The sequence below is a fragment of the Gasterosteus aculeatus genome, chromosome 3, assembly GCF_964276395.1.
Source record: "Gasterosteus aculeatus chromosome 3, fGasAcu3.hap1.1, whole genome shotgun sequence".
In the NCBI taxonomy this organism is placed as follows: domain Eukaryota; kingdom Metazoa; phylum Chordata; class Actinopteri; order Perciformes; family Gasterosteidae; genus Gasterosteus; species Gasterosteus aculeatus.
The window spans coordinates 4,104,408-4,123,144 of NC_135690.1; the positions used below are offsets into that span (position 1 = coordinate 4,104,408).

An 18,737-nucleotide genomic window follows, 5' to 3' on the forward strand; every position below is an offset into this window, starting at 1 on the left:
AATTTTTAAAAGCCAAGCCCCTCTTTAATGGCTTTTATTAAAAGATTAATGTGAAATATCACTCTAAGAGAGGCTTAAATCATTTTGTACTTAGTTCATACAATCGCTGCTCGTTTTATATAGTAATGCATCATTAGGTTGGGGAAGGTAATAAAGGATGTGTACTACCCAGTGCACAATATAACTTTGCAGTGACCTCAATTCTAATTGGGTTATCCCTGAGCCCAGGTGGATATTGGAAGTAATTCTCAGATCTTATGTCCATCAATCAGTGGACATGGACATAACCCCAAAAAATAATATGCAGAGGAAAGAAAAAATCGCTTTTAGACCAAATATAGAACATGTGCGTATGTGCTTCTTCATGAAATAGAGGAAGTAACATCAATAACACGTGTGCTCGGCGATGTGGCAGTTAGTGCAGCCTGTTTTATAAGTCGCTGTTCTGTTCCCGCTAAGGGTTCTGTGTCTCTTATGTCGTGGGAAACGGGAGAAACTCACACCCGTAATGTGAGTCTCATAAGAACTGCCTGACATTGTCCTCGCCAATCCGGTAAGATGGAAATTGAAAAGAGAAAAAAAAAGAAGAAATGATTCCTCTGCTTGCAGATGGAACATAGAGGCTCCGTCCAGGGATTGGACTGAGGACTGAGGAGTGTCTTTGTTCCAGGAGAATAACTTTTATGACCAATGACAATTGTAATTTCTGAGTTAAATGTTTTACTAGATCCCTTCTAGTTTCTTTTTTTAGTAGTTGACCAAAGCACAGCTTTTATGTACAGATGTGATAATTCATCACCATCTCTTTGCTGGTCCGCACTACCAAGTACACCTTCCAACTGCTTCTCACGTGATTTGATTGACTCCTGTCTCATGTTAATGTATTTACTCTATATGTAAATATATACATTTGCTACAAACTTTTTCACGTCAGGGTTGGTCTTTTGGGTCTTGTTGAGGATATCAAGTCATACAGTGTTTTGGTGTCTAAAAAAACAATATAAAGTTGAGAAATGGAGCTGTAATGTATGTCATTGCCCTCTATAGTTGAGTTTTCCACAGGAGAGAATATGAGAAGGGCAGAGGACATGACTCATCCGTTGGTAGTTCACCATTTTGAGGCCAACACCAACAACGAGATAAAAAAAATGTAACACATCAGAGTAGACCAGGAAAATGTGGCTAACATGTACTATCATCTCCATTACTCCTAATTAAATAAGGTTGTCACTCTGTGGAAAAGTCTGTGGGGTCAAGTCTAGGGACAGGGAGGAACTCAGGAGAGTTCAGCGCGACCTGAAGGTGAAGATCAGGGAGTGTAAGAACTCCTACAGGAGGAAGCTGGAGGCCAAACTCCAGCAGAACAACGTGAGGGAGGTGTGGTCCGGTATTGAAAGAGATCTCCGGCTTCAAGGGAAGACAGAGTCAACCAGGGGGCTCCCTGGAGAGGGCAAACGAGCTGAACTGCTTCTTCAACAGGTTCAGCTCACAGCCCTCACACCAAAACATTGAACGTAAATTTCTGGATCCAAAGCATTCAACAGGATTTTTTTTTTGGTTTTGAGAAAAAGTAATTTCATGCTGGCCTGGCACTGTGTCCTTTTGAAGCCCATCTCTTCAGGCCCCTGCTTGCCCTGTTTCACTGCCACTTTCATTGTTTTCATACAAATTGGACGGAAGTGTGCCAGTATTCTCAAGGAATACTGCGTTGGCTGAAATGCACAAGTGCTTTGTTGTTGTGGGTAGCAGACATGCAGAAATCAAATCAGAGGTTAAAAAAACAACCCCGGCATATTAGGAATGCACATACTCAAACAGGGCCATGAATCTCTGATGAGGAGGGAGGAAAAGATGCGAGGCAGCAGACAGGAAACTGTTAGACAGCTTTGACCATGAACTGATCGTTTCTCTAATGGAGGCAATTCCTTTTCCCTTTTAGGACTTCACTCAGTGATGAGTGACCTAATTTCAGCATTCTGACTGAAATTCTGTTATACTGGTTACTTAGTCACTGAGGGAGAAGTCTGCATCGACATGTCATCAGAAAAAGTCACTGAGGTAGTCAAACAACTACGCAGTGGCAAAGGCCCTGGGGATTAATGCCATCTGTTCAGAGATGCTGAAAGCAATGGGTGTTGGGGGGCTTTCTTTGATGACACACCTCTTCAACGTGTGTGTGTGTGTGGCAGTGTCCCAGACTTAAAGAGTGGGAAACTGGGGTGGTGTGGTCTTCAAAAAGGGGGGACCAAAGGAGTGTGTGCCAATTACAGGGTCATCAGTCTCACCCTCCCTGGTCAAGTCTACTCCCAATATGCTGGAAAGTTGCGTTTGGCCAATAATCAAACCACCGATTGACGATAAAAAATGCAGATTTTGTTGTGGTCATGGAATGACGGACAAGGATCATGGAGGGGGCCTGGGAGTATGCTCATCCGGGCGACATGTGTTTTGTGAACCTGTAGAAGGCGTATTACCGGGTGGAGTACTGTGGCAGGTGCTGCAGGAGTATGGAGTAAGTAGGTCCCTTCTTGGGGCCATGCAATCCCTGTACGCCCAAAGCGAGAGCTGTGTTCGGGTGCTCGGCAGTAAGGCAGTCGTTTCAGATGAGGTTTGGCTATCGCCAGGGCTGCCGCTTGTCACCAATCCTGTTTGTGGTATTCATGGACAGGATATTAAGGCGTAGTCAGGGGAAGGAGGGTTTACTGCTCGGGGTGCTGCGGAATTCATCACTGCTTTTTGCAAATTATGTGGTCCTGATGGGATCTTTTTGTCTGTGACTTCCAACTTTCACTGGAGCGGTTCGCAGCCGAGCGTGAAGTGGTTGACATGAGGATCAGCAGCTCTAAATCTGAGGCCATGGTTCTAAGCACGAAAGCGCTGTATTGCCTTCTCCGGAGAGGGAATGTGTCCTTACGCAAGTGAACTGGGTCACAGGTACAAGCGGCTGAAATGGGTTTCCTCAGGAGCGTGACTGGCGTCTCCCTGGGAAGGCCTTGGTATCTCCCAGTCAGAGCTGGTAGATGTGGCTCGGGTAAGGGAAGTTTGGGGTCCCCTGCTGTAAAAATGTAAATGCCATGGGTTAAAAATGCAATGTATGTCGCTTTTGGATAAAAGCGTCAGCTAAATGACCTGTAATGTAGTTGGCGTAAGCAATCTTGGGTTTGCGCACCTGATGGCGGAGGGGAATCCCCAGAGGAGGAGGCCAGATCGAGCTAGATGAAGAGACAACGTGTAGCATTTTCTGTACTGTTTTTCTCTTTTTTTTAGATTTAGATTTCTTTTATACAATGTTATGTTTGCCAGTCGGACCGTCAGCGCCGCCACCCCGTCGACCGTAATGGTCTCGCCCGAGCCTGAAATGGTGTTGTGCATATAAACGGGAACTTGTTGTGAATCTCCATGTTGACATCTTGACTAATTTGAGTATATGGAGAAAAATACAGTAAACTATATTTTCATCAGTCTGCTGCATTGGTCTTGTGTGGTGTATACAAGTGTCTTACTGTAGTGGTTTAGAAATCACTGTGTGTACTGTTTTGCAAAAAGTGTGCAGACATTGTGCTTACGGTGGTGCAAATGCGGGTGATGTTTTGCTCTTTCTCTGTGTACTTCACTTACACTACTCTAATCACTGAGTAGAATTGCAGTGTATAACTGGTACAAACAGAATTAACTTATATGCAACGCGTGTGTTTCATATGGTAACAAAATATTGTTTTGCTAAATTAGTGTGTAGTTTTTAAAGTGTTTAATTTTGCAAAGAATCTGAGGTGTTTTATTAATTGGGTTTGTAGTTGTGCCCATTTTTGTGTACTGTTTTGAAAAACAAAATCAGAATTTTGCTTATGCCATCAAGAAAAACTAACAAAAAATCCCACACTACTTCTAGACTGATGGGAATATATATTGACACTTTGTACTTACTTTGTACAAGTCCATTGAATGTGTTTTGTTTGCTCGTGTCCTGATCTACGTTTTGCCCCCAGGCATTTTGATTTTAACTTTAATAAAAGTACTTTTTGTTTGCGACGTCTGCATAAGACCCACTTCCGCCGACTCGTCGTGACATGTACTTGATTTCCTGTGGATGATCTCTGTCAAAATAAATCTCCATTTTTCTGTTACCGCCAGTTCTGTTTTGGTTCATGTGAGCAGTTTTTGGTCCGCCCCCAAATGCTGTCATTCGTTGAGTCATGTGACGCCAATACTTTGGCAGTTTTTGGCCCGCCCCCAAATGCTGTCATTGGTTGAGTCGTGTGACGCCAATACTAATCAACACTATGGCGGCAAATCACTGTCAAAATTCGAAAAATCAGGTTGATGCGCGAGCGTAAATCAATCAACTGGAGTGATGCATTCACACAACTGTAGAAGCCCATTTCCGCACTAAAGAAAGGGGATAGAAAGTCGAAATTATGAGATAAATCATTGTCAAAAAACAAACATAATCCTAGTGGACCGTAGATGACAACCAGCTACAACCATCATTTACCATCATTACCGGCACATTAAGATGCGTCCAGCTCGCAAACCGGTCTGTCAGTCTGAATCTGAATATCTTGCCAACTTTACCGAACTATGGAGGAGCCTGCGCATATATCACATATCACATTCACTACAACCTCATTATTATTTTTTTCAAAAAGTCGATCTGTATTGAAATTCACAGATTCAGACTTTTTTTCCCGATATATTACAAATACGGACCGGTCTAAGAGCTGGGCGCATTGCTCTTAATGTGCCGGTAATCATGGTAAATTATGGTAAATGATGGTTGTCATCTACGGTCCACTACGATTACCCAAGGGGTGCGTTTGTTTTTTGACAACCTTTTATCTCATAATTGAATGAATTAATTGAATTTTCATTTCCTCTTAGTGTAGGGGTACACCCAGAGTGTGGACATATTTATTTATATGCAGCCCTTGCAATTACTTTGGGACATCAATCCTAAGTTCCACACCCAATAGCACCACAGAACTTGACCACAGGTCCAGCCAATCAGTGACTGAAAAGTTGGTGCGCTGGCGAATGGAGAGAGTGGAGGGGGCGGGACAAGGAGAAGACGAGGAACAACGGAGAAGAGGATGGCGGCGCCCGGGGTGCGCACCTTCGATTAAGAAGAAGTTACAGTCGATTGCAAGTTTAGGTTTAGGTTGTTGGGGTTAGTGTTCGTGTCGCGGAGGAGTGACGGTCGGAGCGGCCGTGTGGAGGAAGGAGGAGTCTACACCTCCAGCTCTGAAGATCATCCGTTAGATGTGAAAAAGTGTAGCTCGTTGTAGCCCCAGGCTAATGTCCTCGCTAGCTCGTAAAGTTCGGTTACGTTGTTAGTTCGTCGCCAGCGTTGAAGGCTTCACCACGCCAGTGAACAAGGACAGTCCGCCGTCTCGCCACTACAGTCCTCGACGTGCCCGCAGCTCACCTGCCCTCTTCCCCCCCCTCTCCCCCGCCACTGACCGACGGTGGTTTGTGAGTAACACCCTGCCACACATGACTCCACGTTGTCAACGAGCAGCAACGTGTCCGGGACGGTAATGTTTTTGGGACCAGTTCAATACACGTGGAGGACCGTGGCTCGACCATTTTGAACTGAATGTGAAAACAGTGAACTTCAACTGTGGAATATGTTTATCATATGCAGTGACATTTTGGTTATGGGTTTACAAACAATTTAATTGTATGTTTTTGTTGCATTTATTTGGGAGTGTTAAGCTTGATCTGGAGTTTATCGCATTCAAGCATATATGTTGTTAGTGTCGTTACCCACAGTAGGTTAAGTGTGTGTCGGCACGCGGCATTGGTATTTTGTGTTCTGGTTAATCTGCCCCTCTCAGTAGAAGAAACTCACCGGTGAGTAGGACAGGTGTCTCTGTTTAAAGTATGGTCATGTGAAATAATTGTTCTAAATTCGAATTAAATCACATATTAAATGTAACTTTTTCCTGGTTGGTTCCACCTGTTACATTAGGAAACTTTCTACCCCCTTTCTTTAGTGCAGAAATGGGCTTCCATAGTTTTGTGAATGCATCACTCCAGCCAATCCAAAGACAGGGTTTGTAACCAATCAGATGTAGATACCATGGTGACTGGCTCCGCCCCCTCACTGTCAAAAAGAAAGACAGCAGAGACTAACTTTGCGAGCGAGGAAGTTAACGTTTCGCGAACGAGCAAATATCTCGCGCGAGACGGAGATTTGCTCGCGCGAGACGGAGATTTGCTCGCGCGGATGTTTGATTGTCGCTGTGGCGCAGGGGGTAGAGAGGGTGTGCTGGGGAGCACAAGGTTGGTGGTTCAAGTCCTGACTTAAAACGTCTTGAAGGGAAAAGGGAGGTGTTAAAACTTAATCTTATTCCACTTATTTTCCTAAGAGGAAATGAAAATTCAAATTGCTGCCGCAGCCGACTGAGCATGTGTCTATCACATTGGACATTATATTTGGAACATTGATAATGGTGGCAGGGGACAACATTAACGCTGGAGCCTGGACTGTAGTTGACTAGACACTGATATTTATGCGGCAACTACACCACTACGCTACCAAAAAAGTGTCCGTACTCATCTTCTCCAAATGTACCCTTTTCCCCCTTTTTGTTTAACACTGGAAAATTGTACTCTTCGTGGGCCTTTGTGAACCATTTAAACAATATGTTCCGCTGTCACTGTGCATTTGCATCCATGACATTTCTCGATACTCAATTTTACACATGAAGGTCAGTATACACACACACACACACACACACTGGCCGGTCTCACCTGTAAATCTTGTATCTGGTAGAAAATCCCTGCTGGAACCTCTCTCTGAACTCTGTGTACTCGGGACATCTGTGGAAAGGTCCCTTCTCCGACAGCAGCCAGTCCAGCTGCCCCCCACTGTGCCTTGTGTTGAAGCCCCATGCTGAAGAGCTGGATGTGGAAGATGAGGACGAGGGGGACGAAAGAGAACCGTGAAGAACCTTCCCACTGCCCGCTTGTTCAGCTCGGGCAGGCCACGGCAGCCATAGCAACACCCACGGCAACCATAGAAGCATCAATGAGGACGCCGGCCATCTAGCAAGGCAGGCAGAGCCATGGGAGCATCTCTCTTTTCTCATTGGCCAGTGTGTCGCCATGGTCCAGGTGGTGATGTACTAGGGCACCTAGGACCGGCATTTCTTCTGACAGTTACCTCCCACTGGCCTGAACAACAAAAGACAAAAAAGTTTGGTTTTACTTACATGAGGAATCATTAAATTGAGTCACAGTCATAGATTGGAACTCATGTCCACATACTGTTGCGGTCTTCATTATTCCGGACTGTAAAGTTGAATTCATCAAAATAACACCAATCATAGCATCTTCATGTCTGTTTCAAATGTGCATCTGAAGGGTATTCTACGTGGATACCAGAGAAGCACATAATGATTGTAGTCAATCTATGAGATAAATCCAGAGTAGCTTTAATCTACTTCTATTTGCACTCCATTTAGCCCCATGTATCTTTTAATAATTGTAACATAACGTTCTACCTCTCTCCCGAGAATAAACTGTGTCCACTTTACTCTTTTTATTTTGAGTTGTATTTGTCTGTTCAGAGTTGATTTAAAATAGGCTTTTTAAAAGTATTTTTATGATAAAAAGAGTAACACATTGATTTGGGATTTGCAAAAAATTCCTTGAGGAAAATGATAACACCAAGAGTTGCACATCACTTGCAACTGTTATCTTCTCCCTATCATGGCCCGATTCACAGAAGATATTGTGCTAATGATATTCTAGTGCCAATAAAGTTGTATTACAGTAGCACTTTTTCCGTGTTCAATTGCAATTATCGATGTGACACAATATCAATGCTGCCTTCAAATCAAGAACACATTGTGCAGAACAATTGAGGGAGAGAAATACAGATGAAATTTAAAAGTGACAGAGAAAAAGTATTTGGTCACACTTTAAAGGCCGGCAGATGCTTCTGCGTTTGCCTCGGCCAATTCATGGTTCTGCGTGTGTTGCAGAGCAATTCACCGCCAGAACAACAGGCGGAGTAATGTGTTTTGTTGAAGACGACCTAGAGAGTCACGTCTATTTATTTATTTGTTTATTTATTTATCATACACTTTATTGCCCCGTGCATCGCCACTGCTGCTTTTCATCGCGGACACATTTGTCCCGTATTTTCCTCCACAACTTTGTTCCCCTCGACCGGCAAACCAGCGTTTGTGGCGATCTCCCTCCGTGAATCCAACCCGCTTCTACAACCCGCCAATGACGGCTTGTGTAAGCGGTCATATTTGCGCATTTCTTCCGACAAAAGTTCCTAAATCGGATCCGTTCTCTCGTAAACATCCTTCGTTTTAATAATGGCGGTATCGGGCTATGAAAGCGGAAATGTGAGACTCCGTAAAGGATGTAGTTAGCGGACCAATCGCAGCCTGGTGCGCTGCGGGAGGCTTAGAAAAATGGCTCGACACATGCAAGGACGCAAGGAGGTGTGAAAAGCGACGCAAGGGACACGCAAGGGGGTCTTGCGTCTGCGTCGCTCTGAAAACGCAGAAGCATAAATCAGGCTTTAGACTGTAACATGGCAGAAGGGGGTATGATTTGAATCAAAGGACAAAAGAAAGACATTCAATGCTGTCATGATCACTGAATTTGTCCACCACTGTAAGGCTTAAGCCACATAAACACGACCAACTGCTTTCGGTTTCTTGATACTTTGTGTCTTTGGATAGAGATGTCATCACTCGCCTTCATTCTGATCGCGGGTGTCAGTAGCACGCAAACCAAATACATAAGCCCAAATCACACCTTTGCTCAAGTGTGAGTCCTCTGCGTCCAGCAACCAAACTTTAGGCTGCTTATATATACTTATTTGATGCAGACGAACACACTATTCACACTTTCCATGAGGTGACACTTCTCAAGACTACAGTGCCCTTCAAAAAAGTCGAGGCTTGCCCTTCATTTCACAGGATTGGTTGGTGGAGTCTTTAGGGACAAGTCAGCATATCAGAACGGATATATAAAGCCGTATACAGGATGCTTTAAGTGGATTGGGATTCCTAGTATTCCCTGATTATCGTACAAACAAATTAGATAATTTAATTTCAGGTGGATAAATGCAGGCTCAGACATGAGAGAAAAAAACAATACTCAGGGCACTGCATTTTTAATTTCCCCTCACTGCACCGAGAGATGACTGCAGTTTGAAGAGGCAATTAGCGAAGTCATCTTCGAATGTATTTATGCAACTACAAGCCGGATGAGAACTTGATGGGTGGGACGGTATGCTGATGCAGTTTCCATGTACTGGAAAGGTAAAGCTGGTGCAAATTACAAATGCGTTCCCAGGTGAACTCCTCATTTTTTCCTTTTGTTTAGCTCACATACCACGGAATCAGACAACTACTGCTACTTTAAAAAACAGGAAAATAAGTTACAAAATCTTTAAAAATGTTGCAATTTGGCCCCGACACGAGTGGTGGAGTGGAATTTTTGATTTATTAGATAAACTCAAGTAATTTTGGATAGCTTATGATTTAATAAATCACTATTTTTTGTACAAGTTGGGACGTACAATAAATCAACTGTGCCTTTCAGTCATGGACAATAGGCTGAACCAAACACGCACTGAAGTAAAGTTCCTTTTTCTCTTACTGAAAGTGTAATGCTGTACTGCACCTGCACGTGTCTGCCAAAGGCTTTTGGATGGAAAAAACATGAGGGAGGTGAAAAAGCCATGGATGAGAAAGCGAGTTAAAAGTAAAAACAGGTTTTCTTTCCTCCTTCTACAAATACTAGCACAGTGCATGTTGCAGGGTTTATTGCTATTATAGCTTTCAACACTATGGCAGCTTAGATACTCTGTGGGAAGTCCATTGGATGGACAGTGGTCATGGTATGCAAAGGACGGTCATTCTTTTCAGCGCCGCCTATTGGCCCGATGCCACCAAATCATGGTCTACACATAAGAAAACAAACGTGATCACAACAGCACAAACCTAATTTTAAAATGTTGTGAAAGGAATTTGGACAAGTCCTGCCCTGGCTTTTCCACACTGCAGATCTGTGAGATTCGCCTTTCAAATGGAGCTCTGCAACTTAAAAAAAAAAAAACACCATCCCTTCTCAGAAATAAGTGATCCCCCATAACTGCTAAGCCTCCCTCTTACCCACCTCTCCCTGTGCTAATTATAAAATGCATAAAACATAAGGGGAAATGCCAGTAAGACAACGGGTGGGGGAGATGAATTCTTAGATCTGACATTTAATGTTAAACTTGCATTATTCACACACACCCTTTGTGTATTTACCCTCCTCCCCCCTCTCCCCCAAGGCACGGGAAGCACGGACCTGGGATGAAGAAGAAAAAAAAAAAAGATTGATTGACGATTATCTCGAATCCATATTGGTAGAGAGGGTACAGGTTGTCCAGGTGGAATGAAAACATCAACCACGTGTCATGTTTAAAGAATATCTCTCTCTTTAAGAGTCAAAGGAGAGCAGTGCCTCATTTTTTATTGGATTTTTTTTTTCTTGTCTTCCTTCGCCAGCACTGGGTTTAGCGAGTTGTTGTACACTGCGAAAAGTGGGGGTGGGGAGGATGAGAAGCATGGAGAGCTTGAAGCGGTGATGAAAAGACAAGTGAGGGCAGATTGACAACATGTTAAGCTGGGTAAAAAAAAGGGTCTCTTGTAAGAATGGCTGTCTCAACCGGTCCGTGCCATGAGAGCCACCATGCGAGCGTCGGAAAGGAGATGGCGTAAATATAAACGACCTGACAACCTGCTTAAATTTCAATCTCTCCTCTCCTCGTTTTCTGCTTCTATCTCTGCTGCCTAAAGCTCTTTCTACCAATCCAAAATCGAATCTTCATTTTCTAACCCCAAAAAACTCTTCTCGATCTTCTCCATACTCCTCGAACCCACTACCCCTCCTCCCCCCTCCCCCCTTCTTCTGGGAGACTTTGTCAACTACTTCACCAAGAAAATAGCTGACATACGCTCCTCCTTCTCAAACCCACCTCCTACTTCTCGCGTCGCACCGACCTCACCTCTTTCGCCCTCACTTTCGTCTTTCACCGCCCTCTCTCCTAACCAAATTCTTACCCTAGTAACCTCTGCCCGTCCGACCACCTGCCCTCTTGACCCCATTCCATCACATCTTCTACAATCTATCGCACATGACCTTCTTCCGTTCATCACCTGTCTCATCAACAACGCTCTGTTATCTGGCTGTTTTCCCAATTCTCTGAAGGAGGCAAGAGTCAACCCCCTCCTGAAGAAACCTACCCTCAACCCTTCTGAAGAAAACAACTACAGACCGGTCTCTCTTCTTCCCTTTTTGTCCACAACCCTTGAACGTGCTATCTTTAATCAACTCTCCTCTTATCTCCACTGTAACAACCTCCTTGACCCCCACCAGTCTGGACACGGTCAACCACCAGATCCTTATTTCCTCCCTTCAGGAACTTGGTGTCACAGGCTCTGCTCTCTCCCTTCTCTCGTCCTACCTCGACGGCCGCACCTACCGGGTAACCTGGCGAGGATCTGTGTCGGAACCTTCTCCTCTTACTACTGGAGTTCCTCAGGGTTCCGTGCTGGGTCCACTCCTGTTCTCGCTTTACACCAACTCTCTTGGCGCTGTCATTCGTCATGACACCCAACTAACTCTCTCCTTCCCTCACTCGGACAGGTGGCGGCTCGGATCTCTGCCTGTCTAACTGACATCTCTCAGTGGATGTCCGCCCACCATCTGAAAATCAACCCCGACAAGACTGAACTACTTCTCTTTCCCGGAAAAGATTCGCTTACCCAGGACCTGACAGTCAACTTTGGAAACTCCGTACTAAGGCCCACTTTGACCGCTAAGAACCTCGGCGTCACACTCGACAGCCAACTCTCCCTGACTCCCAACATCACCGCGACAATGCGATCCTGTAGATACACGCTCTACAACATCAGGAGAATACGTCCCCTTCTCACTCATAAGGCAGCGCAGGTACTGATTCAGGCTCTTGTCATCTCCCGCCTCCCGGAGTATGGACTACTGCAACTCCCTCCTGGCTGGTCTCCCTGCCACCACCATTCGACCTCTGCAGCTCATTCAGAATGCAGCAGCTCGACTGGTCTTCAACCTTCCGAAATTCTCCCACACTACTCCACTCCTCCGCTCTCTTCACTGGCTACCGGTGGCCGCCCGCATCCAGTTCAAAACATTGGTGCTCACGTACCATGCTGTGAATGGATCGGGTCCAGCTTACATCCAGGACATGGTCAAACCCTACATCCCAACCCGCACTCTCCGCTCTGCATCTGCAAAACTACTCGTCCCTCCCTCACTGAGCGCAAAACACTCGACTAGATCTCGACTCTTGGCTGTCCTTGCGCCGAAATGGTGGAACGAGCTCTCTGAAGACACCACGCACACGCAGAGAGCCTTCACATCTCCCGCCCAAACTAAAGACACACCTCTTCAGACTCTACCTCGACTAAAGACTAACAAATTGTAGCACTTAAATTGTACTTGTAACATCACTCATATATAGCAAATTGTAAATTGGCTTATTTGAGGAAATTGCACTTTCTTGTTTCTTGTTCTCCTGAGTTTGTACCCTATAGTTGAATGCACTTATTGTACGTCGCTTTGGATAAAAGCGTCCGCTAAATGACATGTAATGTAATGTAATGTAAAGAATAACAGTTTCCTGTCTGCTGGGATTACCAAAGAGAGTGAGTGGAGGTATTTTTATTTTTTGAAATGCCAGGTTTTCTCTGTGACAGCAGAATCCATCTGCCCACTGTCCATGTACAGCACCTGGGAATCCTTTATTACATCTGACACGCACATGTGTTTAACATCCATGTGTTACTGCGACATCTGTACTGATTGTGTGTGTGTGTGCACGTACATATGCTGCAGAGGCACCTGGGAAGGCGCTTGGCAAACAACAAACAGACTGGAAGGGCAGAGAGGGGGGGTCCGTCGGCATTAGAAGCCAACTGTAATTCCTCAACCTTAGCTTGCTCCCTTGCTCACCTCTCGTTGATTATGCGAGTCAGCATGCAGCAACTGCCGGCCAGCTGAACACCTGCTCCTGCCCTGTGATTCAGGATCACCGCACACACAGGCCGAGGGAGGGAAAGGAAAATGGAAAACCGACAGAGCTGGACGAAAGCGAGCTGAGGGAAACTGATGCTAACAGGACGGGATGACAGTCGACGAGAGACAGCTAAGGAGGTTAAGCCGCTTAACCTTAATAAATCTGGAAGAAGAGACAAAGGAGACAGGGATGAAATGGCTGAGAAACTCACGTTTTAATATTGGCTTTAGTTGGGGGGGGGGGGGCTGGGAGCAAACATTGGTGGCAGGGCATGAAGAGAAAGGCAGAATTCACCGTTTGGACCATTGGGAGGAGGGACCCGTAGCTCGAAATTCCAAATATTTTAGACAATATAGGTGTAAATAGATCACCAGTTTCAGGCTTTCAGTTATTCATTGTTTACATAATTTTACAAAATAAAATAAAGCATTTTTAGATGCAAATCTACAAAAATCTGTCACCTGAAAGTGTTTTAAAAAAAATTCATTCAAACAAACATTTTATTGGCATGAAAGTTTACAGGAAAAACCGTTTAAGCATCAAAATTAAAATGACTACCTAAAAATTGTTTTATTACTTGAAAATGTATTGAAAATGCTATTTATTTAGTAACACTAGTCTTTTAATTATACTTTGCTCAGATTTTCTTAAACAGTAATGCACAGTCATTCAGTATTATTTTCCAGTCATCAACTGTTCCTCGCAATGATAACAGTATTCTTTTCAAAAAGAAACGAGATTTCTCAACGAGAAATTAGATTTTATAGGTTGTAAAGAACAAAAAATATTCGTTTTTTGAATTTGCTAGAGACTTTAAAAAAAACAGGGTAAAACAAGGCACTGGTCACAATCAATAGTTAATAAATAAACGTATTACTTCCTGATGTTGCACAAATAGGTTATAAGACAGAGTGAGACAGCACCCGACGCCTAACCACAGACATGCCTTCCCTGACGACTGGCGGCATTACAGCCTCATTCATTAAATCTGCTGGAAAGTTTTTGACAGGTACGGGAATAAAGCTTTAATAGTTAATGGAATACTCGTCGGCCGGGGGCTTGAAAATGCAATCAGTTAGTTGCAAGTTAATGATTACATGCCTCAGAGTGATATTAAAAATCAGGGGAGCAATATAATATTGATCAGTTATGTGCAGAATGACTGGCACATCTTGCATCTTAAGTGTGCGTAAAAAATATCTTCAGGATAAACTTGCTAAATTGCCAATTTTTTTAAAATAAAAATGCCCGGGAGGGACGTGGTTGTTTACAAAGTTGTCATTGCAGCTTTAACATTTTTCGGCTAATCTCTAATACCTGTTTTGTCTTCTTTTTTTCCTTTTCCATTTTATTAAATATTGAATTGTCAATGATTCTACAGACAGGATATGGTTTCAATGTCTTTCCTTTTTGTGAGAGTTTCACCAGAAGGTCTCTGTGTATGTGATACCAGCAACAGATGTTTCAGTAGTTATGTCCTGCAGATGTGTTCCTTTGTAAATCTATTTGCTCTTATTAATAAAGAATATATTTTGCTGACACAGAAAAAAAAAGTTGTCTAAAATAAAATCCATTTGTCCTTTAATTTCTACTTACATGCCAGCACTATTTTCCTATTTTCAGCTATTCTCCCCCTCTTCCCTCCACCTATTTTCCATCTTTGACTCTGATAAAAACACAAGCTGCTCTTTATACAATCATGCGGCCCTATGAGGCCCTATATGCACCCGGCAACATCTCCTTTATTAGTTGCTAGTTTAATCTGTTCCAAATAGGCCCACACAGAATCCGCTGGGCCTCAGTTTATATTCGGCAGGCTGCAGCAGAAAGGGCCGTAGGGGATTGGGGGAACTCAAATTATACCATATACATACAGTACACCAGTTATATAGGTTCACCTGAGGCTCTGTTTGGAATACATAAAATCTAAATCGGGGTGCATCTCTCCGGGTCGATAAACAACTTGCTTTCTGGTGGCCAATGATGTAGAATGGTTACTCATGATGCATTTTAGAAACCACATATGTTGGGTTGCTAGGGGGAATTTCCTAGGCAAAACCCCCCAAAACATAAGCTTTGATAAGCAAATTTGAAGTAGCAAATATGTGATGTTCTCTCACGGCCACAAAGCTCCACTTTGGCGTCAGCTCAGCTCCCCTGTTTGTTCTGTGTGTATGTGTGGTTTTGGCGCGGCTGCAATCAGCTGGCATCTGGGCTACTGTCCATTATTAGACCCTCGTCACCGTCAGCTGAAATACCCTGGCTTCCGGCTGTCTTATCGCCAGATTATTTCTTCAGCTCAGTGGAAGCTATGCACTCTGCCCCTTTTTGAGTGCGAAACTCCCTTAACCAATAACTTCAATACCGCTGAAGCAAACGTGTGTTTTTCCCCAGCTCAGTGTAATCTTCATTTCACGTACCAACAAAATGAAGAACCTTTACCATGAACTCTGCCATCTCGGTGTCTTGCGTTTGGGTCCAGAGCAAAACCGATCGTAACATGTTCAGTACTAAGAAAATTAATTAATGTTTGATTTGTATTTATACCTAAAGCTGTACCAAATTAAGATTTTTATTTATATGAAACTTGAGAAAACAAATCCACATAATTATAATTTTTACTATACTGAAGTTACTTTAACTTTCAGCGCTTTGCTTGGGTTTGTCATTCTGTAGAAGTTACTCTCATTGATCTCAATTAAATTAATCGTAAGGACTTGTAAAGTACCTGCCACGTGAATGGTCAGATTCCTGTTATCTACCCTGTGCTACAAAGAGTTTGCCGTAAACTAACCATACCGTAGCATTTAGCAACTAAAGGGGCAGATTATTTTCTCCAGGGCTAGTTGAGAGTGAATATTGAATTGGCAAGACATATTACATGGGTGCTTTGTGTTGGCCTATGTTAAAATTCCAATAAGAACTTCACAATATGGAGTTAGCATACTGTAAAAAAAGATTCCTCATTTAAACTTGATGTCAATGAACTAGTCGGGTTTGCTAGTGTAAACTATTACTGCACTAGTGTTCTGGTGTAGGTGCTTTTATTGTGAAGGAGGAGACGGAAGGAGTGTGTTTTGAAGTGGGAATAAAGTTGCTGCAAGCATGGCGCAGAAACGGAGCACCGTGTTATTGTTTTATTACTAACCTGAAGTATAGGCGCACCATAAACCCTCGGTTACACTGGCTACCTTAGCTAATTGGCTAAAAGTTATATCCTCTTCAGAGGTTACCATACTGAGATTACATTTCTTAACTGCTTTCACAGTACTCAGTCTTGCAAAAAAGAAACATAATAAAGCAGAATTAAAATGTCATGATATGCAGGGCTGATTCATAACGGCGCATTACTGAATACAAATCAGTGCTGGCTACGTCCACGTCTACAATAATTCCCTTGATTAATCACACAGAATGGCTTTGATAAAAAACAACAACTAAACAAAATGTCCTTGCGATAACGCGCGTTGTGCTGGACAAGCTGAATCTGAATCACATTGTCAACAGTACACATCCATTAATTCGCTTGGCGTAGCTTTTGTGGACACAAAGTTGTTTATATATTTATATTGCCTCCATTTGGTAGCTGTAGGCTGCTGAGGTACTCGTTAGGGATTCAAATGAATAACTTCTAACTAGGCAGCCAATGCTATATGAAATTAAAAATTACATTGGAGTCAAGGGATAAGCTTTCAATCCATAGATGAATTTGCTGATTGATTTTGTGCAGTCATTTACCTTTTGTTATTGCACTTATGATTTGCAGTACATTTCATTTCTGTGAATCGGTGGATTGATTTTTGGAGGTGCTTGAAATTCTCATTAATATAGATCCCCTCATGTGTTCAAAAATTCTGAAATTTCAGCTGGTTCTGATTTTTTTTTTTTTGATAAGCAGTAGCAACCCCAATGTCGACCGACAACGTCCATTAGTCCGCTATGTAGTCACTTCTGCCATCTGCCAATACTGCTAAATTGACAATAGAACCCATCAATTGTTAGAACTAAGCCACAGCTGAGAGCCCATCGCATTTTAAAGGAAGTCCATCACCAATCGAACAGCTGGATGTTAACTTCTTCTGATTAACATAAAGAACAAGCCGAACACAGGATAATGTCTTCAACATTATGCTACTAAAACAAATCCACTCTTCATGCTTCATCATTCCATGCAATAAAAAATAGAATAAAGCTCCTCCGGCAGCTGTTTCCTTCATAAATAATGATGCTTACATGTGATCTGTGTGTCTTTTCAGGGCAGCCACATCTAAAGGCTGCCGAAGCACTGTCATCGATAAATCAATTCAGCTAATTCTGCAATTGGTTCCCGTGTTGCAATTAACGGGACTGATGGAACAGTTAGCTGTGCTGACTGGGTATCTTAGTTCATGTCAAACAAAAACTCTAAGGAACATTTGGCTGTTAAATGAGCTGGCTTCAGCTCTGATAGGCTTTAAGAGCACTGCCAGACAGGCCATATGTCGGCTAATGGGCCAACCATGGTGTTACAATGAGTCCAGTGATAAAGGTTGTCAATTTTCCAACCTGCCAAATCACTCTGATCACCATAGACAAACATGGACACAGACAGAGGTGGACTGGTTCTAATTCCAACAGCACATTCTGTATCATCTCTACTTATTTTATCTCAATTTCTTTGGAAATTTGTGATTTTTGGCTGTGCCCAGATACTGGACAGACGCAGTCAATAAGGAAGTAAGGCAGAGGAACTGTCATAGAGGGAGAGAATTGCATGATCCGGGGTAACGTGACTTTTCACCAGTAAATTAGAATTAATGTGATTTTAAAGATAATGCTTCCTTTTTTTACAGGAAGCCAGTGATGGAAGTATATTTACTTTAACTAACAATACAATTTTGAGGTGCTTGAGTATGTTGATTTTCTGCTATTTTGTCCTCCTAATGCAATACATTTAAGTATAAATGATGGCGAGTAGGTTGGTCCTTTTGTGCGGACTGAAATATCTCAAAAGGTATTAGGTTCTTTTGGATGAAAATGTGATCCTTGACTACCGTGGGAGCTATTATTTAGTTATTTATTCTTAAATATTATTGTTTGTTGATATGGTATTAAGATAGCTTTTTGTATTTGGTTTAATCATTTTGTCACTAAGTATGTGTAGTTTTGGTTAATTGTTTGGGTAATTGGACCACTGATTAAATGGGTAATACTGTGGGCATAGCCAGGTTATTTAAGGGCATAGCCAGTTGTAGCCAGTTGTAGGACCAGCATGCACCTGGGTGACATAGTTTTTTACCAGCGGGCCAGAGCAACGAGTCAGCACAGCACAAGGTGAGCAGCCATGAGCCACGAGCCACAATTGTATGTGTTTGTTGCCTTCTTTGGAAATAAAATGTGAATAAAACGAACGATTGCCTGGACAATACGCTCTCTTGCTGCGTGACAAAAAGAAAGCGGTAAGTGCAGCCAGTGCCCCTTTGATTTAAAGGTATGATACGATGTACTCAAACTGAATTTTATCACTCTGCATAATAGGAACCTGTTTATTATTTAAGTGCATTATGAGGTGACATTTCCTTACACACAATGAATCTGTTTTTAAATGAGCTTGACTTTATGGTGTTTTGGTCACACTTGCGCTGACAGAGGCCAAGCCATCCCTTTTAGGGCATTTTCACAA

At 43.0% G+C, this 18,737-nt stretch overlaps 1 protein-coding gene across 1 annotated transcript in view; it reads right to left on the bottom strand.

Moving 5' to 3' along the window:
* Positions 1-18,737, bottom strand: part of brinp2 (bone morphogenetic protein/retinoic acid inducible neural-specific 2) — a 177,699-nt gene that overhangs the window by 76,119 nt on the left and 82,843 nt on the right. Inside the window, exon 2 of the mRNA XM_040171065.2 lies at positions 6,754-7,176. Within this exon, the coding sequence (XP_040026999.2) occupies positions 6,754-7,109 (356 nt within the window). The 5' untranslated portion in view covers positions 7,110-7,176. The remainder of the gene's footprint in view (positions 1-6,753; positions 7,177-18,737) is intronic.